General features: G+C 39.3%; 1 protein-coding gene across 1 annotated transcript in view; it reads left to right on the forward strand.

Annotated features, from left to right (window-relative positions):
* The window catches only part of LOC107583623 (EF-hand calcium-binding domain-containing protein 11-like), an 81,994-nt gene that overhangs the window by 15,040 nt on the left and 39,003 nt on the right, over window positions 1-27,951 (forward strand). Inside the window, exon 5 of the mRNA XM_016269910.1 lies at window positions 3,221-3,311. Coding sequence (XP_016125396.1) covers window positions 3,221-3,311 — 91 coding nt within the window. The remainder of the gene's footprint in view (window positions 1-3,220; window positions 3,312-27,951) is intronic.

Below are 27,951 nucleotides of genomic sequence, written 5' to 3' on the forward strand. Positions count from 1 at the left end.
TTCATCTCGAGGACCAAATTGCTGTGAGCGAGTTCACTCAACCCTTGTACGAATTCTGAGCGACCTGAAAATTAGCTAATTTTAGAACCGAGATTGTAAGTGTGATTCAGACTTACTCTTAACTCACCCAACTTATTGCAATTCTGGTCTTAACTGTGTAAATCAGCACTGACAATTGATAGTGCTATAAAATGCTCTTTGTATCAAATTTGAATCTTTTTGAAAATGAAATTGGCTTCTCATTAAACGGTTGTGAATGAACATGCACAGCTGGAAAGCTGAAGGACAACTGTCAGGCAGGTGTTCTCCAGCAGAGCTTACATGCTAGTAAAGTGTCTTAATAATTTCAGCTGTTCCCAGATTGACTGTCTTTGTTCCTCTGCCAGCTAAGCTTAAACCCTCTGTCCTGGCTTTCTCTGCCTGATGTTCCTGTCAGACTGCCAACAGAGGCAAGTCCTCTCCTATCTGCGGCTGAACAGTTTGCACTGGATGAGACGTTTGACTGTTTCATCTGCACCGTCACCCCCGTCCTCATCTTCAATGGGGACGTGCTGGAAGCTAAAGCGCGCTGAAGTGCGTCGCTCCCATTCACATCTGAAGTGACAGCCTGCCCGGTGACAGAGCATGCTCGGTGCAGTTGGAAACCCTCCCGTTCTCACCCGGTGTGAAAGTGAGCTGAGCTCCCTGCCGATTCCAACTCAGGCTTTGTCATCAAAACATTTGTTTTCTCCTGCATTCAGCAAATAAATCATGCAATTATGCACCTTTCTAACACTTCAAATTCTTTTACATATGAGATGTGTCATTTTTCTACAGTAGTTTTGCACAGATCTTCTGGTTTCCGTAGTCCGCTCTCATCCCTGTTGTCGTGGCTGTGGAGGGCAGTGTTTGGTTACGGTTGGTGAGCTGGTGTTGTCGGGTCTGGCGTGTTGACATGCATGTCACAGTGCTCTGCGACCCCCACCCCCCTATAATCCCCCCGCTCTGTGCGCTGATGTGCCTCTCATCAATTCAGCAGACACGCTAAACAGATTCCACTCTCAGCTCTGACTTTGGATGCGAGCGCTCTAAACTTCCTCAGGGGAGCCATTTCCTGCAAATCAAAGTCCTGCGTGCAAGCCGCTGAGAAGAAGGCACAACAAGCTGTTCCTTTGAGCTCTCAGGAAGAGGCTCCCGGAGACACTCTTGAGATCTCAGCCGATCTTGCTTCTTGCTCTCACAATATCAGGCAAAATACTGCAAGTGGACTTAGGTATACTTCATTTTCCACGCCGTCTTGTGTCTAGCTTTTCAGAGTATATTCCTTTGACCATGAGTGTGGATGGACACATCTTGTGATCCAAACTTTTCAAGTGCTTGGATCACTCACACATGCACTGTTGTAGGGGTGGGCAATTTTATCGATTAATTCGAAATTTTTATTCCTTTTTTTTCATGGTTTTGAATACAAATATTAAATATTACAATTAGACACATTGATGATACGCCAGTGGTTACAGTTAAGAGAAAACAAAAATGTAGACTTATATCCATAGTCTTGGATGTCCACCAAGTGCATGTTTACATAGAAAACACAGTGGAAAAGCAGCACAGCAAAATGCTAAAATCTGTAAAGAACTACTGCTGTATGTTTGATATTTCATGTTTGCATGATGGTGACAGGCTAAAAGGCTGTTATTGTCTTTGTTTTTACATTTCATTTTGAATATGAATTGTCTTGACTTTTTGAGTTAAGGCCTGTTCACACCAAGGATGATAACTATTAAGATAACGATAAAAATATAGTTCTAAAAATCGTTCTCAATATTACAGAATAGCAAAGTCCACACCACAGCTATAATGATAAAGGCACAGAGAAACAATATCATTGGAATCACTTTTAGAATGATTTTTTTCCAGCTTATGAATGATAAAATATGACACCCAATCAGAATCATTCCTGCTATAATGAACTTGAGAATTTAAAGCGGCAGACGAGCATGCGATTAGAATAAACAGACGATATCGTCTGCTGGTGTGGACACTAATATAGTTATCTTTATAGTTATTGTTCTTGGTGTGAACAGGCCTTTAACCTCTAAAACTGCATGTCTTTTTTGCGTAAGAAATATTTAGTATTTTTCTTATTTGTGAAATTATTATGTTTAAAACACGTTTGCACAATATATGCCTTCATATATTTCATCTATTATTCAAATATATTTATCAATTCATTTGTTTTACATTTGCACCATTTTAACCAATTCTTGTGTGATGCACTTGGAATAAAACTTTTTTTAACCAAATGGTTAACAAAGAGAAAGTTACTTGAATCATGTTGCAGTTACATTTTTAAGTTGACCGGTTAAACATAAAAAAATCTAAATCTTGAATTGGTCAAAACTTAAGAAAACAAGATTTTATTTTTGTCATATTGCCTAGTCCAACACTGTTGTCTGCTAACAAGTCCTCACAGACTCAAAATCTGGCCTGTATGTGGACGGTGTGTGTGAACCTCATCGGACTGTAAATATGACAAAAATAACATCACGCAGATAATCTGTGAGCCGGAGCGGAACACGGACAAGGGAAGTGTACTTTCGGCTTTATCCATCAGCTTTTTAGTGGGTGGAATGAGCAAAGAAAGCTGATTTTATTCCTTAAAGGGGTCATATGATGCTTTTTTAAAGATCATTATTTTGTGTATTTGGTGTAACAGAATATGTTGACATGCTTTAATGTTCAAAAAACACATTATTTTTCAAATTCTGTACATTATTGTAGGTCCTATATGCCCCGCCTCTCTCAAATGTTTTGTTTTCTACAAAGTCCCTCCTTCCGACAAGCGCAGTCTGCTCTGATTGGCCAGTACACAAGCCATGGTTAAGACAGCTGACTCCACTGTGATGTGACCCCCCCCCCCCCCCTCTCCCTCTCCTCTCCTCTCCTCTCCTCCCCTTCTGCCTCTCCTCTCCTCTGCCTCTCCTCTCCTCTCCTCTCCTCTCCTCGTCTTATCTCATGTATTCACTCCTCATCTCTCTCCTCTGTCTTCTCATCTACCCACCTTTATCCTTTCCTCTCCACTTTTTAATGAGAGTGCGCTCTCAGTTGTGCTTATCTCATCCTCTTTGCTTGATCTCTTGCAAGTGTGGCGCTCTAATAACATACCCGGCCCCACAGTGAACAACTTTTTTGATGTTTTAAAGTATTAGTCTTGTTAACATTTTTGTGCTCTCTACAGGTCGTGGCTTCTTGAAGCTGGATGACTTCAAAAGCGCCTTCAAGCGAGTTGCCCCTCGTCTGCCGAAGAGGACTGTGCTGGAGGCTTTCCGGTAAGAGTTCAGGCCTGCGGCCTCTCTGTAGATACATCATTCAGAGGGTTCTCTGGTCTGAATCATCTTCCTTCTTGATTTCCTTTTCCAAAGTAGATTACAAAGGCAGGTGGATGTAATTACACCATGATTGTGAAGTCAGAAAGGGATTTTTGTGCCAATCGCTCAGAACAGGCCTCCCACTTCAACCTCAGCAACAAGCTGTGTGTTTGGCCGAAGCTTTGTTACTCAAACCCCTCCAGTGTGAGGGAAAATGTTTGATACAGTCCCATGTGAGAGTAGCACAGGTCTGAGAGTCTGGAGGCTTGCGTTGTTGAGATCTGGCTGCTCATTAGGGTGAGAACAGTTCCTTTGTGCCATGCACCCTGTGGAGTTTCTCAGCCCCTTTCCACTCCTGTTCAGACCACATGGCTGCTTCACGTGTCTCTGTACACCTCATCTTCACCGTCTCGCTCAAAACAGTTCTGAACAGGTGGGATTCCGAGTCTGCGCGTGCTGTGCATTCACACCCATTTCAAACAGTTATCACTAGACCCAGAGCTATCGCCGGATCCCAAAGCCAATATGACATTCGACAATCTCCCACTAAGATCTCCGCATTACTTTCGTACTATGATGTATCTAGAGGTTTCAGCTTGTCCCTGCATTTGCAGTTATAGTGACACATTATTATCAGCCCTCAATTGAGTCTCTCTTCTCGGTTTCTACTCCTTTTGAAGAGATGATGTGGATACTGTACGCGGTTCTGAGACGGGGGGCAATTAATCTCTTTCATCCTTTGTTTGAGGGCTCAAGAGCTCGGAGATGCGACACACGTCTCCTTGTGCACAAACGCGTGTGTTTTGGACAGATTTAGTGCTTTGTTTGATGTGACTCATCCTCTGCTGTTGGCCACTGCTGCGAGTTGCAGCTACTGTTGAGAGCGACACGGTTTTCCTGCAAAGCCGGCAAATATACGGCCACCCACTCAAACCATGATCACTGACAGCACAGATACCGTGTGTCCCTCTGACCTTAAGCTCAGCTGACTTACTAGGAGTTGATAACCTCAGATCCTCAGTGAGTCACTGTGTTGCAATGATTGCAATGACATGCCAGCACTGCATTGGCACAGTGACTTATGAGTGCAGGAGGCATTGGGGCATTTGTTTTTTTAATTAAATGCCGCAGTCGTGTCAGAACCGAAGCGCTAAGGGCTTATGTCATAAGAAATCATGTAGCATGACTTTAGACATTCGATTTGTATCTAGCGACTTCTCATTTGGCATTAGGACTGTAGCTATTGATTATTTTGATAATCAGCTAATATAATGATCCAATATTAATCTGCATTGTACGGTGGCCCAGTAGTGCACAACACAACAAAATCTCCACAACACAACAAAATCTCCACAACACATTGGACTACTTTCATTGTGTTTCGTTGTGCTAATTTCATTGATTTTTGGCTTGTTTCCATTGTGTTGTGCTAATTTGGTTGTGCTGCGGCTTGTTTCCGTTGTGCTTTGCTAATTTTGTTGTGTTGTAGCTTGTTTCTGTTGTGTTGCGACTTGTTTCTGTTGTGTTGTGGATGGTTTCTGTTGTGTCGTACTAATTTCGTTGCGTTGTGGCTTGTTTCCATTGTGTTGTGCTAATTTCGTTGTGTTGTGCAAATTTCGTTGTGTTGTGCACTACTGGCTCCACCGTTGTTATGATTGATCACATTTTCATTAGAACATCTTGATATTCTTAAAAACCCAAGAACACTGTTTCTTCACAGTGTTTCCATCCTAACAGATCAAAAACATACACCACTACCAGTGTACTCTCTCTCTTTTTTTCAATATCATAATTTTGGGTTGTGTCAATTATATCTTTTAGAAATTGGACCGCATAGTTTGGGCTTAGTTATTAATATTTTTGCATGAACTTTCCTTGTATAAGGCAATAGCTAAGAGATTTTCTTTCATATTCAGGCTAAAAGCTGAATTATATCCAAAAGTAATCTAAATTGGAATAGGATTAACTTCAGAAAGTACTTTTGAGTAAAACATTGTAAATGTAATTTTGGTATTATTTATTACAGTAGTATAGAAGTAGCTTTTATTTTTATATTTTTGTTATATATTTGGAATTTTTCTTATTTATATTCTCTTTGGCATTTTTTATTTTATAACTTTTTTGTTATTTTAGTACTTCTTTTATATTATCTAGCCGCCAAGACAGTTGAATTGATCTAATATTCATTTTATTTCAGATTTCTGTTTATGAAAACTTTTTTCTGTTCTTTTTTTATTTCTAGTTAATAGGGCTGTCAAAATGGCTCAAAAAGTAAATTAGAATTTTGTACTTAAATATGATAAAAATTCGAATTATATTCAAATTTAAAATGCATAATTTCAGTTAGGGTGAAGAAAAGTTTTGGCTTCTCTTCTGAGGCCACAAGAGGGCGCATAGAGCAAAATATTACTAATGCACGTTTATTCAGCATAAGATAACATGACTATCTGTGAAAAAAGTGCATAATGTTTATAAACCAATTATAATTCATTAAGTTGCTCAAACTACTATAAACAAAACAGCATCATGTATGTATGCATAGTTTAATACAAAGGGTGAAAAAGCCAATCACACAGAGTGACATTTTTCATTTAAAAACATGAGATGCAGTGGGATGGGGAAAAACCCCCGCCATAAAGACTCGATATATATGTTTTTTTTTTTTTTTGTTAAACTTGCATTAATTTTACATGGCTTTTTAAACATGCGGCTCCTTTGTGCGAGATGCGAGTGCAACGGTGATAGATGTCCCTCTAGAAAATGCGTGAAATATGTGTTCTGTGTGAATGGCTTGGTTTCAGTTTTGATGTAAACAAGATCTTCTGCAATATTTTTAAAGAACAACGCAGCAGCGCCGCATCTAGTGGCTTCAACTGGATAGGCTAACAAAAACATTATAATGCAACGACACTTACATCGTCATCGCATCTCGTGCGCCACTGATAAGGCTGCCTCCTTAACGCACACCTAAAATTCGAATGCAACGTTTTTGCATTCGAATGTGGATTTTTATTTTAAATTTGATCAATATTCAAAATTCGAATTTTTTGACAGCCCTACTAGTTAACAATAACAAGGTCAATCACTATTCAACAACAAAAACACAAATTAACATATTGTTTACTGTCAAATAATGCAGACTACTCGTTTTAGCCTTGTTTGGCTAGGCCAAATGCTGGTGATTCCCTTTTGCCCTCTCAGGTGTTGACCTTCACCAGTTGATGCGTATCTCCCGCTATGAAAAGCCATGTAGATGTTTGACTTAGCAAGAGTAGAGAAGGACCTGGAACAAATATGAACACTTGGAGCACTCTGTGTGTGTGTATTTGTGTCTTTGCGTGTCGGTGTGTGTGCGCTCCGGTCCCCAGCTAGCGCACGTTCAAAGTCATAACCTTCACGCCGCTGTGCCATCTTGTTTTCCTCTCACCACCTCCTCCGGTTCTCCTCCACCCCGTCATCCTGCCACTGCTGACAGAGTGTGGCAGCAAACGGACCGAATGGAAAAAAATGGAATTCCAAGGAAGAAGTGAAGGAAGAGAGAGAGCTCACCTTGAATGTTGTGTTTGGAGTTTATCTGCAAGCCCAGGGCTGTGTTTAGAAAAGATTATCTCAACAAAGTGATAAGCGGGAACGTCCGCCTTTGGTGTCTCTTTCAGAGGGTGCACGGGGTGCCCCGTGTGCGTGCACGTATGTGTGTGTGTGTTGTCAGGTTTGCTCTTCTTTTATACCTTGAGATAAACTGAAGCCTCTCTTTTGAATCTGTGTTTGTGTTGGGACCCCTTTGTGAAGAAAAGAGCAACACCCTTTTCCTGTCCTTTTTGGCATAATTATAGCAGAACAATGGAGCGCTTCACACCATTAACAGACGTGCTGTTGCCTCTTTATGCGCTAGAGATTGATGGATATGTGCTGCCTCTCTGAATGAATGTTAACATCGCCATTTCTCCCCGCTGCTTGTTGCCATGACGACGTGGTACGCAGAGCTGGTGCCATCACACCTTGAGCGTTGCCTGCGGTTGTTTTTCTTTTTTCTTCTTTTTCTTCTTCTTTCGCTACTCTCTGCTCTTCTCTTTTGTTGTCGCCATTTCCAGAGCAACTATCTGCCATCACCTTTCCATAAATACCTGCTCCACACACATTCTTACAGTTCTTGAGTTACAAGAATGCAGCGTTTTTTCCCTCTTATTCACTTTATCCTCCTCCCCCTCTGCATCGCTCTCGTTCTCTCACCCGCTGAGGAATCTCAGGTTTCTCATTGTTCTCCTCTCTGATGTCCCAGCTTTAGCCTGGTTGTGCTGACAGACTTGTCCTTACTAATAAGTCTAAAGGAAAAGCCCATTTTGCACTGTACAGCCTTTCATTCTCATTTAGTGGAGCTTTTATGTGCATTACTGTACATCCGTTAAACCTGATCACTTCGCATATATCTTCCTCTTTCTTGTGACTATACAGGACAAACTGAAGTCGGAGAATTGTGCCCATGGAGCTGTCAGGTGCTAAAAGGTGTTATGTTGGTTGCTAAAACAGAAATCTTTTGTTTTATATTCGCCTCTAGCACAGAAATCTGCTTCTTGCGCACCTCTTTGAGGATCTGCCACTGTCTCAGCAAGCATAATGCATTCAATTTTAGTAAGTTCTGTTTAGTTTTGAATAGTAAGGTGGGGTATTAATACACATTTCCATATGCGATTTGATTGCTGATTCATAAGCTATTGATTTAATTCTGTTTTTTTTTGGGGTGTATTTCAGTTATAATTTACTCTCCTTATGCTGTAAATGATAGGGCCAATTAGACCAATTCAAACTGGTAATTCATCTTTTTGAACTTTTCATTAGAAGGACGGGAAATTACTGGTTGCCCTGTATGTTTTTGATTAACAAACTGAAGAAAAGTAATTTGTTCTGAATCAGACTACACTGGTCATGTATGTTGATTGAAAATGGATATTTGTAGACCCAGTCCTAGTTTATACTGCATTAAAATCATAGTAATGGTAATTTTTAATAATCATTTTCATTCAGTTAGTTAAAAAAAACAGACTCATAAAAGTCACTTGTTTAGAGAATTTGACTGCACTGATTCTAAAAATTTGATTCAATGTCTATTGAAAATCAGTTTTTACCCAGCCCTAGCAAATACTGGATGCCAACTACAATAGTGGATTTTTATTACAAATGTGTCAGTTTTACTTTTAAATTAAGTAAAACAAAGAGAAAAGCCTGTAGAATAATGGAAGCACTTGCCCTTATCAATGAAAAATGTAATTGCATCTCTCTCTCAACTGCAGCGATGAGTGGCGGTTTACTTGTACTTTCCAAAAACGCTGTGTTCTCTGCTTCTGTCTTTAGAGTCTCCCTAATCTGAAATGGAGGCTAATGAAAAAGTGAATTAATTAGCATTACTAAATTAAACTTCTCCAGGAGTTTCGTCTTATTAACCATTGAGTGCTTTTTATGTGCCTCTAAATAATATTCATGCAAATTACCCCACAATGTGAATGCCTAAGGCCAAGCAAGAGTTTATGGCCAGTATCTTTCTCTTTCTTTCTCTAAAAAAAGATTTTCATACCTCTGTTTTTAAATATGCATACCTCATGCCTCCGGTATCTCATACTGTCCTGTTTAGGATTGAGGAGACCAGCCACATGTAGGAATAGGGTCATGACTCCTTCATGCAATTTTTTCCCCAAGAGTGGCGAGAGAGAAATAGGTGGTGGGGGGAGAAATGAGGAAAAACTCCTACAGATCAGTAGCAAATTAGCCCTGCCTGGTCTCAGCATGAGTGCATTTACTGCATATTGAGAGTTTGCCCTTTCCCTTTGCCACCATATCAAGGTAATTACATTTCCTTTGTAGCGCTCTGAAAGGAGGTATTGCTGGCCTGGAGTTCCACTGCCCGCCCATGGAAGCACAGAGTGCATAAATCCCTTAAAATAGCTTTTTTCCCCCCTCTTCCTGCTGACAATAAGCTTAACGAAGGCACAATAACACCACCGATTCAGCTCTGTGCTGGACACTCAGAAAGCCGCTAATGGTGAGCTGAAGATCGGCTTTTGAAAACATTAGCATTATTCCTTCACACATATCACACACACAAGCAAACTCTCTCTCACACGACCGTTTGACAGTGCAATGGACCCGGTTTTGTGGGAGGTGGAGTGGTTGAAACTAATTTCAGCTAATTTCCTCAGTCCCTTGCTTTTTTTGTCATCTCGGTTAAATAATAAATTCCTGAAAAAGGGCAAAGCCTGCATCAGGGCTTGCATTATTTTCCCCGTCTGTACTGAAAACTTTGTCAGCCATGCACAGATGTGGAACGGTGATTAGGAGTGAGACAAAAAAAATGCTTAAATGAATCTTTTCATTTTAGATTTTCCTTTGTTGACCCTTTATCCGCTCTGCCTTGTTCTCTTTCTGTCTGTTTCTCAGTCTTTAGATGAGCGAGCTGGTTAAAGGCAGACTCAGAATTCAAGCAGGGTTGCCAGAGGGTAATGCAGTAATCACATTGGTTCCCCTTAGAGTGGGCGAATGGGTGAGGAGAGCGGTGCCCTCTGCTTGTGGCTGTTCCTCCAGCCTCTGCATAAGTCTGGCTGGCTTCACTTGCAGAGGTGTAAATGCAGAAAATCCATTTCTTTTAGTATTGTTCCACGTCTGCCTTAAAGACGTGCTCTTTTAGCCCATTTAATTTTTCATACGTACTGTTTTTGTATACAATTTCACAGCCATATATAGGCTAATTGATTTTTGTCTGGAACCTGATGGTTTTGTTTTTTCACCCTGTGAAATTATTTAGAGCTTGTCAGTTCATCTGAGATTTCCAAACCGAAATGTCTTCGGTTTCTTTTTTAAACCAATGGCTTTTATGGAAAGGGGGAAGGGGAGAATCAGAGTAATTCCACTGGGATCTTTGTACATTGTGTAGTTGCCATGACAATTACATTATAGTCTCCACTGGCAATCATCCACCTTGTTGGAATTCTAATGAGGAAGTTTCCCCCTCCTCTTTTTTTTTTCCTCCTACTTTTTTCTGTTTTGGGTGTGTGTGCGGCTATCGAGGATCTCCTGCCATAGTGGAAAACTGCGTTCCTTGAAGCGAAAATATAAGTACCTTTTAAATAGGGCCATGGAGGGGGCCACGGTCTGCTGTCTGAAAGAGATAGCAGCACGCTGCTGGGCTGTGCCCATTACTCTCTCTCCCGGGGTCTAGGCTAATAAAGATGGGTTGATACGTTCGTCAGAACCCGCCTCAGAAAGTCTGAGAGAGCGAAAGGCATTGTTCCAGGAGTGAGGTAACATTGGTGGTGCTCCCCAAAGATGGGCGATAAGCATGCGTGACGAAAATCGCTTTAAAAACTTACCTTTAGTAACAAAAAGTGTGACTTTTTCTCTCTCTTTTTTTAAATGGCACCTTTCTGTGTTTAATATGCTTTTGATTGTTATTCAGTTAATTTCCACCTGCAGGCATATCCGTTACTGCACATAAGACACCAAATTTCACGCATTTGATGTGTACCGGTGAGATCATAATCTAAGGAGTGATTTAAGGAGCTTCTGGAGCGCTGAATAAATCAATGAATTAATTAAGGCTATCAAAGAAAATGATCTCTCTTCTATCGAGGGTACGTTCCAACTATCTATTGAGGATTATTTCCTGATACAAACGCAAGGTCACTGTAGCCCCTTTTACAAGGATTGATGTTGTCTGTGCTCTTTTTCACTAGTGACACTTTATCAGGTTTTTTTGAAGTGGCAACCTTCTGGTCTCTCTCTTGAAACCAACACGGAAGTGACTTAAACTGCAATTCATCGACTGGCCACTAGAGTCAATCCCATAGACCCCCCATGTTAAAATGCCCAACTTTACAGCAGAATTTTTTTTTTTACAGCCTGGTACAAAAAGTGGTTTTGGTCTATATAGCTAATTTTGCCCTTCGTGACAACTGTGAGGGGGGGGAATTTTTTTATAACTCATCCGTTTAAATTATATTAAGCCTTAAAGTTCTGCATAATTAAGGGCGTGGCCACTTGAGTGACAGGTGGATTGCCACTGCTGTCACCACCGTCGAGCTAGGCGGGCATGGTTTCAGCAACCAGTTCCACCCTCGTCCCGCCTCTTTGTCCATTTTCGATTATCCGAGAGTGAGGAGCTGCCAAGATGGCGACGGCCCGCTCCGCCCACTTTAGGCTTCAAAAATGCTCTTCAGAAACCTACGGGTGACATCACGGACATTACGTCCACGTTTTTTTACAGTCTATGTTTTGTTTTACTTTGTGCGGCGTGATTTTCGCTAGAGGATACAGTTTTACGTTTCAATATTCTCATTCCCATTGTGGAAGAGAGGAAGCAGTGGGAGCCCATTCGGTCTCAACAACACTGTAAGCTGCTCTTTATCGATGCTTATGCTTCTCTTGGTACTAAATCAAGATGTTGAATTGGGCTGAAGCCACAGGGCAAAAAAAAAATTCTCTCCAGGATGAGAGGATACAGGAAGTGCCCAGGCTCCAAGCCATTCTGAGCCAGGGGCATTAAGTAAATCCTGGCCGTTTACTGCGTGTTGGCTGTGTGTATGTGTTTGATGCTGATGGGATGGGATTGCAGGGATGGAAGGAAGCTCACTGCAGCACTTGTGTTTTTCCCGCATTCTCATCTCATAAGGACCTTATATAACCCCTGTTCATGTTCCTGCTATGTTGTGCTATGCTCATGTAATGTTCTTTCAAACTTATCAGAAAAAATATGGTCTTTTATACACAGACAGCCATCTCAAAACTGCTTCAGAAGGGAATTGGTCACCTAATAGAATATTTGAACTGTGTATTTCAAATAGAAAAATAGAGTAGGGACCCCTTTATATGCAGATGGTATGATGTATAAATAACTGAACTCTTGCTTCTTTAGCTTTGAAGTTAACTCAAAGTTCTTATTTTTTCACAAAATTAGTTTTACATCAAAAAATAATTGTCAGAGCCCCTGCAGTACTGCCGTGGACCCCCCAGTTAAAGACCCCTGCTCTGTTGTAATGAATAGCTTGCTCTGTAAAACAACATGGGTAGAGGCAACAGAGCTGTTCTCTAGAAAATATCTGGGAAAGCAGCAACCAATTATGTTGGCAATCGTATTATTGCACTGGACAACATTTCTCTTTATTGTCATCATTTACGAAGTGCACTGCAGGCTTTAAACAGTTGGTTCTCCAATGTGTTGTACATCAAAGACAACAGGGCTTGTTTTAGCACAGTGCAATGGTATTATGCCGCCGTGATGCATTCGCAAATAGTTTTGTGAGAGTGACAGATTTTCCAGTGCTTATATGAAATATTGCTGCATCACATTCTGCTGAACTGTAGTGATTTGCGAATAGACTTAAAAATGTTTGACAAAACACTCTATAAATCCTCCACTACATTATTGAAGTATTCCCTGCTAGACTTGGCTGGCTTTAGAGTGATCTTGGAAAGAGTGTGTACTTGTATAAATGTTAGTTATTTGGAGGAACTATTATTGTAAAAGTAAATGCTCTGTTAGAATACTTTTAAGGAACGGCATTTGTGTCTGCACTTAGAGTGAATGGCTGCTCAAAAGCTCTTATGGTGAATGCCAAGTATAAGTCTTATTTTTAATATCCGCCTCCCTTCAGTCAGAGAAAATAGGCATATTTCTATAATATAAGAAGTCTTTGTTTAGGGCTTATTCCATCATACATTTCCTTTTCTCCCTCTCTGTGTAGATCTGTCATTATCAAGTTGAGGATTTTCCTTGAACTTCTCTCAGATGTCTTGGATCTCATTATGTTTAATAGAGGCATGAGTATAGGGCTTCAGTTGACATGGTCCATTATTCTTATTTGACTGAATCGTTTCTTTGAACTATCGGGAGTGTAGAGGCAGTAAGCATGTAAGAGCTGTCTCTCAAAATCAAGCAGGCTTCTAAAAGAAGAACCTACGTTAACAGGGTGTCCGCGGGGTCTTAAAAAGTATTAAAAGTTGATCAATCAATTTAGAGAAAATTAAGGCCCTTAAAAAGTCTTAAATGCCATTTTCCAAGGTATTACCTTTTGAATCATCTTTTCATTATGTATATTTGTCCGAATAGTGTGGTTCTGTGTAGTTTATTTATGGAATCCCGCAAGGCTTGTTGATCCCCTCTAGCTGAATTTCTGACCATTACCGCATGCTCCCATCCGCATGCACAATTAAAATGATGTAATAGTTGTGATCATTATTTTACCTTCCATGGTCATTCAGACTTGATCAGGTGCAGTACTGACACTCTGTCAAGTCTGCATCAAATCAAGCACTCCGTAATCACAGGTAAACTGTCTGACCAGTCAGATGTTTGTCATGAGAAGTGTTCCACAAAACAGCTATGGTTTGCACTTTGCAGACAGTTATAAGAGTTGATGTGACAAATACATCTTTTGAATATACTGTGTGAACTCATTGCCCCGTTAGCTAGGAGAGCATTATTTTCCCTCCTCAATAAGTTTTGTCAGTTGTTTTGTTTAGTGGTTTAAGTCTTGTTTCTTGGGTTGCGTTGGTTAGTAGTCACTCAATTAATTCTCTTGTGCTTCATTCCCCCCTTCTGAATAATGTTGTATTGAAAAGGAGTTATCATAAAGTAAGTCTGTTTAGTTGTGCTATCTTACAATCAATATATAGTAAATGTACGTTAAAGTGTCGCCGATGTAACCGGTTAAAACTTGGAGTGGTGATGAGGTCCTAAAATGTATGGATAGAGTCTTAGAAAAGGTCTTAAAATGTATTAAATTTAACTCCTTAATTCCTGTATATACCCTGATTTAAATAAGAGATAAGCTGTTTCTTCAAGCTTAAAGGGATAGTTGACCCAAAAATAAAAGTTATGTCATGTATTCACCCTCATATCTTTCTAAACCTTTATGACTGACTCACTTTTGTAGATATAAAAAAGTGTCCATACTGAACAATGAAAGTCAAAGGAGTTTAATGTTGTTTGGACCCCTATTATATTTTCACCCCAGCACCCTGTAAAAACTCTCAAAACCAATCTTCATAGGCGCAAGAGAGTACCTTTGATCTCCACAGGCAGTTTGCTGATTGACTTCTTCTGACTGGTCAATGCAGAGATGGCTACCCATAATGCCCTGAGGGTCACCGTGGACTACTGATCAGAGGACAAATCAACTTATGCTTGGTTTGTGATATTTTTTATTACATTTCTGAGACATGAATTCACTGTCCTGTAGAATGTAGCTGTAGCCTGTTCACTCAAACAGTCTGTTAGTTTAGAGAACTAGAAGCATGTCTGTGCCCTAAGCTGTGAGTCTTGTGATTGGCTGTCAGAGATTCTAAACTGAGGCTCATGGGAATAGTGAGATCGTCTCTCTCTCTTTCTCCACAGCCATTCCGCTGTCACATTTTTATTATTAAACAACCACCGCATGGAAGGTCTGTCTTCAAAGCGCAGGCCATTAAAGTTTTTGCAGCCGGGATTTGAGGCGGCATGTTTGTGTGACACACATTACGTAAGTCTTGTCTGACTTACCGGAGAGATTGAAAAGCAAAGCTGCGGATTCTGTTTGTGTCTGTCAGTAGCGGCGGTGAATTCTTACTCCAGATAATGCTTGTTTGTTGTCTGGGCAAAAAAAACATCTCTGGGACGTTGGTCTGGGGCAGCTGTAGATACATGACAATCATAGGTCGAATGGGTAATTTGTGTCCAGAATTGCATCACTTCCTGTTTTGGCTGTGGTGTCTCTTGCAGAAAAGAAATGATTGACTCTGCCTCGTTTCTACAGGGTTCATTTTCTTGACAAGCTACATTTCGCAACTGGAATGGGAATTGGTCTGTCTGCCAAGACCGACTAGCCAAAACATTCTGATTGTGAATAATTGAGTGGATCTTTCCTACATTACATGAGTAAAAGATGGTTTCAACTTGTGTTACAGTCGTCAAACAGACTGAATCGGGAAATATTTGGATGGAAAAATGACTTTGATCATATTTCTGTTCTCTGGGTCAACATGACTAACACAAGAATAGCTTGATGTCAGTGAATTAAATATAAGATTTTTTGGTTCTACATACCACCCTAATTTTCAAACAGGGAGAGATTTAAAATTAAGTTTGGCGACATCTGAGTTTAAGCACTTCCTGTGTCTCTCTAAGAGCTTCCAGTCAGATTCAGATTATACTTGGCCCCCTGAGCTGCCATACTGATGTCTCTCTCATCATCGGCAAGCGTAGCATGAGAGAGAGTACCTATGCTTTGGAGATGAAGATGACAGCCCAAAAGTGCTTTTTTTCCCACTGATCAAAGAGGATAACTGGAAGGATTGTCCCATGAATAAAGCTATCAGACACCTGCAGGTATAATTACCTTGTTCAGACGTGAGCAAAAGGAGAGAGCAGGGTTGTTCAGACCTGAGAGCACAGAGCGGTGAGGAGACATTAGAGAGTCGAAAACAGGGCTTCTATTGGAGCCTGTGCTGTTTGCTGTCATATGAGAGGTTTTTATATTTGTTCTGTGAACTAGTGCAAACAAAAATACTGTAAAAGCCATTCGATTATTTCTATTAATTTATGTGAATAATTCACCAAAACAGATAAAAGAACAGTTCAAAATTAAACACTTATGTTGTGATTGCTCAGGGGTTTTTTTTAAACCAAAAGAAAAATTTATTTGCAATTTGTTTGTTATTATTTTTATTATAAAACCATTATTATGGTTTAGCTTTCTAGTTTTCAGCATCAAGAAATGAAAAGAAATAGCCCAGTACAGGTAGCTTTACAAAAAACAACACTTATTTTAAGGTGTCCTTGTTACATGTTACATGTACTATTATAATAACAATACATTATGCATGTTTTTTTAAACCAAAAGAAAAATTTCTTTGCAATTTGTTTGTTATTATTTTTATTATAAAACCATTATTATGGTTTAGCTTTGTAGTTTTCAGCATCAAGAAATGAAAAGAAATAGCCCAGTACAGGTAGCTTTACAAAAAACAACACTTATTTTAAGGTGTCCTTGTTACATGTTACATGTACTATTATAATAACAATACATTATGCATGATTAATTACATGCAAGTAACCCTGAGCCAAACCCCTAATCCTAACCCTAACTCAGTACTTAAATGTATAATTACACTGTAACAAGGGACACCTTAAAATAAAGTGTAACCAAAAATAATTATGTTGTCTCTGTATTGCAAGAGCTTTCAGGAATAGTTTGTGATTTTTTTTTTTACTTGAGAGATTCTCCTCTTTGCTATCATCTAGCTTGCTTACTGGGGTTTGAAAGAAGTAAAGGTGTGGTCACATTAGCCGAAATTTCAAATATTTGTGTGCAAAAAATATGAACGTATGAAGCACAGCTCACACAGAAGTCGCTTTCAAACCAAGCAGCTTTTTGCCACATGCTGAACTTGAACACTACAACATGACAACATTGACTACTGATCAAATTAAAAGGTTGGAAAGTGTGCAGAAACGGGTCTGTAAAATCATACTGGGACATGGGTATCAAGGATATTCTGACGCTCTCTCCCTTCATGGATTGTGCACACTAGCAGAGAGACGAGTCCAACTGTGTCTTGACTTTGCTAGGAAGCTATTCAAGTCTAGTTTTAGAGACTGGCTACCACTACTCAGGGAGCAGTTGACTGGACGCCAGATGAGGAATTAAGATAAACTGACAATCCCCAGATGCCGAACAGAAAAATTCAAGAGATCACCTGTTCCCTATGTGTAGACTTTTAAACGATTATGGACTTTAAAATAACTTTGTGTATTCTTATGATGCATTTTACTAATTTCTTTCTTTATTTTAAAATTTTTGTATTTTATATGAAGTAAATTGGTATTGACATTTTATTGTAACAGCAAAATAATCCAGTGTCCCCTAATGACAAATGTCCTTGGGTACCCGTAATGATGCTGAAAAGTCAATAAATCAATATGCGAAATCTAGGTGGGAAACTGTTTTGCCAAACGAAATTCCCATTCGAATAGATTCCAATAGAAATTATTGGATTTTCTGTAAAAATTTGCTGAACAATAAATCTGATTGCACGTTTATGGGTTATTTCCAAAGCCTAAGTATTAAACTCAAGTGAGCAATTTAGTAATTTCTGACAAGTGGAGTTAAGAAACATACATGTGGGTCCATATCAAAAATAATGCAGGAATAATTACTCATCTGAGTTTTGTTTCGGTGAAATGTACTAGCACTTTTCAGAGTGATCAGCTTTCACAAAACATCATGTTTTGAGGTGAGCTAAGAAGAAACCACCCCGAATGCCCTAGCAACCACATAGCAACATACTAAAGAGTGCTCAGAAACAAAGCAAAATCTTAGCAATGTGATGGCAATTTTTATACAGGTGAGAACCACTCTATTTATATATAAAATGTTTTTTTGGCATTCATGTGCATTTTGTGTGTGTTTGTTATAGCCTATTTTATCATATTATACATCCATATGTATTTGTTTCAGTGTTTTGGATGACTACTCAATAGGGCTGACAAAAATTTTTTGGAATTTCGAATATTCATTGAATTAAAAAAATAAATCCACTGGCATTCATGTGCATTTTGTGTGTGTTTGTTATAGCCTATTTTATCATATTATACATCCATATGTATTTGTTTCAGTGTTTTGGATGACTACTCAATAGGGCTGACAAAAAATTTTTGGAATTTCGAATATTCATTGAATTAAAAAAATAAATCCACATTTCGAATGCATAAACGTTGCATTCAAATTTTAGGTCTGCGTCAGCCGTCAAGCAGCCTATCAGTGGCGCACAAAATGCGACGACGATGTAAGTGTCATTGCATTTGAATGCTTTTGTTAGCCTATCCAGTTGAACCCAATAGATGCGGCGCTGCTTACGGCGGAACTGAAACCAAGCCGTTCACACAGAACGCATATTTATCACATTTTCTAGCAGAGCATCTATCAGCGTTGCACTCGCGTCTAGCACAAGAGAGCGGCATGTTTAGAAAGCTATGTAAAATTTATGTAAGTTCAACTTTTAAAAAACATGTTTCAAGACTTTATGCCGGTTTTTCTAATTGTTTAAGCAACTTTATTAATTATACATGGTTTATAAACATTATTTTAAACATTTTGCACTTTTTTTTTCAAAGATAGTCGTGTTATTATATTACGCTTTGAAGAAATGTGCATAATATTTTGCTCGATGCGCCCTCTTGTGGCCTCAGGAGAGAAGCCAAAAGCCCCCCCCCCCAACTGAAATTATGCCTTTTAAATTCGAATATAATTCGAATTTTGATCATATTTAAGTAGAAAATTAAAATTGAGTTTTTCAGTCATTTTGACAGCCCTAGTACTCAAGCTCATATAAAGGTGTAGCCCTTACTGTAATGCCTTCAAAGGAAGTCAAAGTAGAAATTATTCATAGTGAGCTCTCTCACATGTGCTCCATGGGCATTCTTAGCTGTTGTCTTGGAAACAGACCTCCAGCCATTTGTTGGTATGACATTCCGCTGCTGTGCTTATTTGGGGGGATTTTTATTTAGTACATCAATGGATGAGATTTAGGAGTAGAAGAGGAGGTGTGTGTGTGAGAGTTTACCTTGGGGCCCAGGTGTCTATATGCAGTGCACCTTTTATGGGTGCGTCCCACTCGGGGCCACGGCGCAGCATGTCCCCTCTCACGCCAATTAAAGACAGCACATAGCCGGTTATAACAGGCCCACCTCCTCCATACAAGTCCTGTGCCTCCTGGACAGGGGGAAATAAACACATTAAATGGTGTGATTAATCCATCTTGCAGAGCCATGGAAACAGTAAGCTGCCGCGCTGTGATAATAAAGACAGGGGTCCCAGTGGAAACTGCTGGTGTGTGTGTGTGTGTGTGAACAGGAGGGGGAGGTGAGTGAGTCATAGAGGGTTCAGTGAGAGGACTGGTTTACAAGACACACACCAGGAACTGTGCGCCTCCAGCACCACAACTTCAGTGTGAGTCCTCAGCTGTAATGGGTTTACTGCTCTCCTGGCACACACGGCTCACTTGGTAGAGGTTGCACAGAACCAAGGTTTGTTTTCTTGCTTGAGGAGTTCATCGGTTCAAAAACAGTAGCTCGTACGTGTAGTCACTTGGCCTTCATTTATAAATAGCCCTGCATAGCGCAGCAAAATTTATTTTTATCTGAGCAAAATAAGCAAGTACACCTTCAACGGTGAGAGTGCTTAATATTCACAGTATACACACGCTTCATTTTATATCAAAGCTCAAAGTGTGTGTGTATATACAGTAGTGTGTCTTTGTACCTGAATGTCACAAAGGAACAAGTGAAGTGTGATTGGTGGTTGGTGGTCGTTCCAAACCTGTATGAGTTTCTTTCTTATGTTGAACATAAAAGAAGATATTTTGAAGAATGCTGGTAATCAAACAGTTGTTGGTGCCCATTGACTTCCATAGTATTTCTTTCCCCATTATGGAAGTCAGTGGGGACCAACAACTGTTTGGTTCTTCAAAATTCTTCAAAATATATTTTTCTTTTGTATTCAACAGGTTTGGAAGGACATGAGACGTAAATGATGACAAAATGTTCATTTTTGGGTGAACTATCCCTTTAAGAGGTGATAAGCCTCCCCAGACTTAAAATTATAGTGATTTTTACTATGGTCACAGGGCTGTTGTGTAATATGAGCGCCTTAAACCCTCTCAAGTGAAGGTGCTTCGAAACAATCTGTGTTGTGTAAAATGCAATGTAAATAAAGTGACTTGACTAAATTCACTGTAACACGTAGCATCAAGTGGCTTATTGCTTTTGTGAAATGTTGGAAATAATCATTATAACATACTAATTCTTATTCATGAATATTAAAAATTACATTAAACAGTTCTTCCACTGAGTATATCATTAGTCTAATTAGGGCTGAACGATTTTGGAAAATAATCTAATTGCGATTTTTTAAAGCTCTTTATGTTCTGTATTATTCAACAAAGACAAGCTATAAATTATTGTATAGTATGACCAACACACTATTAGATAGATTAAACCTTAATGTTCTTTTCTGTAGGCCAGGCCTATATGTTACGATGAAATTAGCGCTGTCTACACTGCATGCGGCGCGACATTAAACTGATGCCATGTTCTATTTATGATGTACTGACACAAAGTTAAAATGATTTGCAACGGTCGCTTTGTTGCGTCCAGTGTAGAGCTGTTGTGGCGCGATATGTCAACTGTAGCGTCCAGTATAGACACAGTGAGTGAAGCCGACAGCAAGATATGCCTCGTCATATTTTCATAAATGACCAGCACCTGCCTGGGTCTGTGTGACTTCATCTATGGCTTTTCTCTTCCCTTTCACAAACCGATCCATCTCCCATTCTAAGTTACGTCCTTTGGCTGTTTTCTGTTTTATTTCTTTTCTTTTTCTGCTGATGGCCCGCGCTCGACTTGAAGCAGCTCTGCTTAGATCGATGGGTGTGTGTCATCAAAGCACTGCGAGAGCAATAAGAGAGCGCGGACGTCTCCTTATGCTTTCTCTCGCCGTACTTTGATGTCATACACTCCGTACTTTGAAGTCAAACAGACCTCTTTACTCTCGCGTGTCACTTGACCGAGTGTAATCGCAGCCACTGCGATTGAAAAACCGCGTTTTCTCATATCACGATATTATCGCAATTGCAATTAATCGTTCAGCCCTAAGTCTAATTCAGGTATAATTCAATAGATGAGCAGGTAACAAAAACAGCTCCAACGTAGCATGAGCTGTCTGTTTTATAATATAAGATGAGCCATTATATAACTTCTATAAATATAGGTGATATGACTGTCAGATGTTTGATACATTACCTACAACTATGACTAGTTTTACCTTTAAGGAAAGAAAAGGGCGAATCGTTTATTCCTGTCAAGTTTGTTGCAGTGGTTTTCACAGTACTATTTACAGTGGCCTTTAAGATAAGGAATCCTTTCAGTGTCTGAGGTAAACATCTCTGTCACTTAGATGCTGTGAAAGAGACACGTGTAACCTTCAGGATGTGAGACACTCTTAAGAGCAAACCGTTCCCCCTCAGACAGCCAAAGGGCGTGTCGGATGTCTGTGGAAAGCCCTGAAATACTCGGAGCGAAAACCAAGGCTACCCCTCGGATCTTTTCCTTATCCATATTGGACTTTTATGTCGTAACACCCTTCGACTAATCCATTTTTCATCATATAGGCTGTTGAGATCAAAATTGAAGCAGGGGCCTGTCAAGGAATGCAGAAGTATGTTGTTTTTTTTTCTTCCCAGGCCCTCCACAGGTTCCTCACATGTTGTGATGGAGTGGTCACGCAGGCCTTCCTATCAAACAGGCAGACTTCAGTCAGGAGATCAGAAACAGATTATACAGCGAGGGAGCCTTGAACAGGGCCACCGGTTATCACAGAGGAGGGATGAGCTCGTTTTCCATTTCCGTGGCGTCTGCCTGACTGGCATATTTTGTGCATTGCCGGCGACACAGAAAGAGAGCATCACCGCCCGCTACATGCTTCGAGCCGGCAGGACGTAGCCTAAACAATAGCAGGAGTTTCTTTCCCTTAAATTATCTCCACTCCACTTCAGGTAAACCAGTAACAAATGCTCCTTGTAGGTGTTGACGTTTGAGTCAGCTCCCTTCCTTGCTTTGTGCAGGATGGAAAGACTGTCTTTGAGCTGAAACCGAGCAGGCTTCTCTTCAGACATCTCTTTGAACATGAGGGTGGAGTCAGGATTCCTCTCATGCTGTGCTGTGTGGGCTGACTGCCACAGCGGTGTTGGTGTAAGCTGGTGTGTGGTGGTAGGCGCATTAAGGAGAGTGACAGGCTGATGGGGCTGTCTAAAATCATCAGCACACTTTGAGCTCCACGTATCCCCTTCAGATTGTTCCCCTGGTGATATGTGGCTAGTGGGGGCTCAATTGGCACCTGCTCCCTGACACCCTGCACACAGTGCACAGACCTCTGCCTCAATGCTAGGGCAATTGGACTCCAATTTCAGGGTGGTCAAAGCCGCAGTGAGCCTGTCAGCACTGCTCTCTAGGGTAAGGTTGTACAACTGTGTACCTAATTTGTTTACACCATTGGTTCTTAAAGAATTAGTTCACCAATTTTCAACTAGATTTGTGACCCTGGACCACAAAACCAGTCATAAGGGTCAATTTATACCCTTTATTTGGCCGAGATACAACTATTTGAAAACCTGGAATCTGAGGGTGCAAAAAAGTCAAAATATTGAGAAAATTGCCTTTAAAGTTGTCCATATGAAGTTCTTAGCTATGCATATTACCAATTAAAAATTACGTTTTAAAGGGGTCATATGATGTGATTTCAAGTTTTCCTTTCTCTTTGGAGTGTTACAAGCTGATTGTGCATAGATAAGATCCCTGAAGTTGCAAAGACTAAAGTCTCAAAACCAAAGAGATATTCTTTATCAAAGTTAAGACTCTGCCACACCCCCCTAAAATGGCTCATTCTAACACGCCCCCACATATCTACCTCACTATGTGGAAATATTAGCATAATGCTAGAGAACCTACAATAATGTACAGAATTTGAAAAATAATGTGTTTTTTGAACATTAAAGCATGTCAACATATTCTGTTACACCAAATACACAAAATAATGATCTTTAAAAAAGCATCATATGACCCCTTTAATATATTTACAGTAGTAAATTTACAAAATAACTTCATGGAACATCTTTACGTAATATCCTAATGATTTTTGGCATAAAAGAAAAATCAATAATTTTGACCCATACAATGTATTTTTGGCTATTGCTAGAAATATACCGACTTAAGACTGGTTTTGTGGTCCAGGGTCACATTTGTATTGAGCAATGTGTACTATTTCTCCATTTTACATGTTACCCAGGCCAGATATCCCTGTTTTTGTCAGCAAAAGTCCACTGAATGATGCAAACCATGTCATTTGGCATCATATGGTTGACTTTTGACAGCTCCAGCACTTTTTATAAAATTACAGATAAAACTTCTGCATTTTTGTATTACCAACCAGAGACATTCAGATCGACAGTGGGGTGGTTCTAAAATCCAATATGGGTGTTGACATTTTTTTATTTTGGCAAAAGGGGACACCGAAGTAATTTTCATCTATTTTCTTTAGTCATGTAGCACCAATTTCAAAAATAGTTTTTGCAATTCTACTGCCAAGCTTTTATAAAAGCCTATCTTGCCACCAGTGATTTTCCCATTTAAGGCAAAACTTATATACATATATATAGCAGAATATGAGATTTAGCTTTTGATTCATTAAGCAGCCTTTAAATTTGTAAGCAGAAGTAGTGTTAAAAAGCTGTGCATTTTAGTTTATCTCAGTGAAATATGGTCGATGTTTAAGAACTTGTATTTTTTTTTTTTAGCATCTTGAAGTTGAGTTTTAAAAATGTATTTAATGGTTTAATATAACTTTTTAAAGGGTACAGTACATAAATAATTGTCTAATTTTGTCTCATTTTCTGCATTAGTATTTATTTAAATACATTTTACTGAAACCTTGCATGCACAAATGACGACAAGATGCTTGAAAAAGTTTCTGTTAGGATTGTTTCGTGCTGGATAGCCGCTGATAACATTTGTTAATACAATTGTCAATAACGTCTCTTAAAATATAAATGATTGTGATTGTCATAAACATCATCTATGAAAGGAATTAAATCTGTCTAAGCTTATTAATGTCTGTAAATAGCTTTAATAGTCTGTTATGGCTTCAAAAATAGTTTAAATGTAATCCTGTGTATAAACGAAGTAAACATAAACGAAGTAAACTGCAACGGTCTAATGTTTAGTAGTGCATCAGATGTAACTTAATGCTCATTTATGCTACAACTAGGTTAAGTTACGTATAGTTATGCAGAGTTATAAGTTACGCATAGCTGTTGCAGTTGCAGATGTCCCTAGAAGAGAAGACGCCTGTTTCTGCCGCATCTCTGGCACCAGTACCTGAGTCTTTCTGTGTTTACTACTTTTCTGATGCTAGAAGAGAGAGGGAGTGTTTGTGTGTTTTTCACAGATCTGTGCTTCCCCATTGTGTCATTGTACACAAGGGCAGATGGCTCTCAGTGCAAAGGGCTTCGTTTCCACCCTGTCATTGGGAGTTGATGGCACAGTGAGTTATAGAGAGATACAATGCTCTGCCTCCACTAGAAGAACACAGACTGTTTCTGCATGACTTGATGACAAGATCCTTCTCTTTGCCAATTCATAATCAAATCAATATGAAGTTTTATTGCACTGTTTGATCAAATATGCACAGATGTTCCACCGATGTTCCTTAGAAATGTTTGTTTTAGGAGCAGACAAGATGAAGAAGACTTGTTTTTATGGTTTTCAGGTCTAAATTGTTTCCCCCCCTCCCAGTAATGAATTCTATAATAGGAAACACTGGAGAGCTGTAGAAATCAGGCAGCTCTGTGTTCTGAGAGGATTAAATGATTAAGATCTCTCAGTGCTCCTGATCTTATAATCATGTCCAGGATGCCACTAGATACCTCTACTGAAGTGATTAGAGCTTTGTTACAGATGTGCCAGCTTAATGGAGCCGGTAGATCCAGGGGAAATTGTCATCTGCTGCTGGAAGCCGGCTGTTCAGCAGGGTCAAGGTCAGAGATGCTTGAGGGCTCTCAAGCCTAGCCGAACCGTGCGTTAGCAATATTAACAACGTTAGTGATGCCGCTGATGTCAGCTCAAGCTAATTTCAGGACACTTCACAGCACACAAGCTTTCTTCAGCTCATTGCTGAGCTACACGATATTATGCATCTCAGTGTTAATGCTAAAGCATTGTCAGAAAACCCTCGTCATTTTCCATTAATAAGTTTTACAGGACAAAACAATACTCTATGAACAGTCACAGTAAGATGAAGCGTGAGAAGCTCAGAAACGGTATTTTCTTAGACTTTGCAGTCTGTTTTGTGATTGATTTACAGTAATATGACCTGTTGAAGGTTTAGTGAACATTTAGTATCTTATTTTTGAATTTCATGCTATTAATTATGAAAAATTAGAAATGTGGCTTAAAGAAATAGTTCACCAAAAAATTAAATATTTGTCATAATTTACTCACCCTCATGTCGTTCCAAACCTGTAGATTCTTTCTTATGTTAAACACAAAAGATAATATTTAGAAAAATTTTGAAGAACCAACAGTTGTTGGTCTCCATTGACTTCCATAGTAGGGAAAGAAATACTATGGAAGTCAATGGGGACCATCAAGTGTTTGTTTACCAGCGTTCTTCAAAATATATTATTTTATCTTCGGCATAAGAAAGAAACTCATACAGGTTTGTAACAACATGAGGGTGAGTAAATGATGCCAAAATTTAAATGTTTGCGTAAACTTTCCCTTTAATTTTTTGTAATTTGCTAATTATTCAGATTAGTCACATCAAGGCATTGTGTTTTAAGCAGAGTGTTTATATATTAATATCTAGACTGTCTCTCCAGCTCAAAACACACTTTCATGTTACCTTTCCATTCCAGCAGACGTGTTTCTACAGTTAGAGAGAAGTGTCCTCATCAGTTACCTGCTAATCAAAAGCTTTTGAAAACTGTGTTTGCCTGAGGCCAATATGTTTTACAACTTGAATGCATTACGCATTTCGCCTGTGGACTGCATTGCCTGTGTCACAGGCAATTTGAAGTAAACACCTGAACCATTTTAAGGGCTCTTTATAGATGGTACAAGTGATCTGAACAGGGGTCAGAGGACACCACACACTAGTATTGGGCACTCACTATGGAGTTATTTATCTGTTAGCTATATTTCTCAGGTTAGAGACCTATAAATAGAGGCTATTAAGAGTACAACGCTGGGCACAATTATAGCCTGTACTAGAGAGAGATTTTATAGTCTCGTGACCCTTTTTAGGTTCACAGAGATGTTTTTATTCTTTATTAGAAGTTTATAAAAGCATCTACTATATGTTCTAGGGCTTCACTTTTACTCTGTCAACAGATGATGTCCATTCAGAGGACTGGGGGTTTGTTGAGTGGTGGTGCTGATGCAAACTGGTAACCCAGGTAAGATTCTGGCTCTCCTCTTTTCTCACTAATACTCTGGCAGCTATCTGTCTCGTTCACCGAAATGGCAATAAGCTAAATAATATAAGCAGACAGTACCTAGAATAACCAGTGTGCTGATTTGAAGCATATTTAATAAAACATTTGGAATGGGAATAGTTCATCCAAATATGAAATTTCTGTCATCCTTTATTACTGTTAGCCATGCAATGTAATTGAGTGGTGATGGGTGTATTGGTCTCTAAAAATAATTTTAAGAGTACCATAAAAATATTGAAGATTGTCCCTTTGTCCATTCATTTTCTTTGTATAGAAAAGAGCAATGTGAACATAAACATGCAAATGTTCTTTTCTGAACCCTAAGTGCTGATATCCCTTTTGAAAAAAAACAGCATATGCTGGTTAGGTATGTTTTGAAGTATGACAGCTGGTTTGAGATGATTTAAGCTGGTCCTGAGCTGGCTTAAGCTGGTCATGTGCTGATCCAAATCAGGACCAGCTCAGGACCAGCTTAAACCAGCTCATGACCAACTAAGGACCAGCTTAAACCAGCTCAAACCAGCTGCCATGCTTCAAAACATACCTAACCAGCATATGCTGTTTTTTTCAACAGGGATAAACCATTAAAGAACCTTTAACTTCAGGAGTTTTTGTGAGATTATAAATATGAAATGCAACATTGCTGTTTTTTGAACTGCTCCTTTTGAAGAAAATGATTTATGATCAAACTTTGCCAGAAATAGCTTGTTATGCTCTACAGTTCATTTAATATAGAGTTTTCAAAATGTAGTCTCCGAAGTTAATTTATATTATGCTCACAAAGAAAATGGTTGAGTAATAACAAAGAAAAAAGCCCCAAAATTAAAGTAACATTTAAATGCTTTCATAATCTTTGCTTGTCAGCAGAAATGTTATGGTGTTCAGCGAAGCACCAGCCCCACTCACACTGAGTGCTAATCATATTCTGTCAAGTTTGCAAAGCCAATTTGTTAGCAAATATTACCACACCATACAGCAGTAAACTCAGATCAGTGTGGATGGGAGTGGTAGTGTAGCAGATCATGTAAGAGATATGTAGGTAGCTTGTTATGCTCTACAGTTAATTTAATATAGAGTTTTCAAAATGTAGTCTCCGAAGTTAATTTATATTATGCTCACAAAAAAAATGGTTGAGTAATAACAAAGAAAAAAGCCCCAAAATTAAAGTAACATTTAAATGCTTTCATAATCTTTGCTTGTCAGCAGAAATGTTATGGTGTTCAGCGAAGCACCAGCCCCACTCACACTGAGTGCTAATCATATTCTGTCAAGTTTGCAAAGCCAATTTGTTAGCAAATATTACCACACCATACAGCAGTAAACTCAGATCAGTGTGGATGGGAGTGGTAGTGTAGCAGATCATGTAAGAGATATGTAGGAGGCGGCACGTCACTGAACGCTGCAGTTAATGGATTTGTGCGTTCTGCCTCTGACAAGGCAGTGGGCATTTGTGGGTATTTTCATTTGTGAATGGATGTCATTAGCATGCTAATGAATGAATTGCAGCACAGGATCCCTCAGCTTTTACTCTGTC

This window comes from Sinocyclocheilus grahami, unplaced genomic scaffold (assembly GCF_001515645.1).
Source record: "Sinocyclocheilus grahami isolate Dianchi unplaced genomic scaffold, SAMN03320097.WGS_v1.1 scaffold54.1, whole genome shotgun sequence".
Classification (NCBI taxonomy): Eukaryota; Metazoa; Chordata; class Actinopteri; order Cypriniformes; family Cyprinidae; genus Sinocyclocheilus; species Sinocyclocheilus grahami.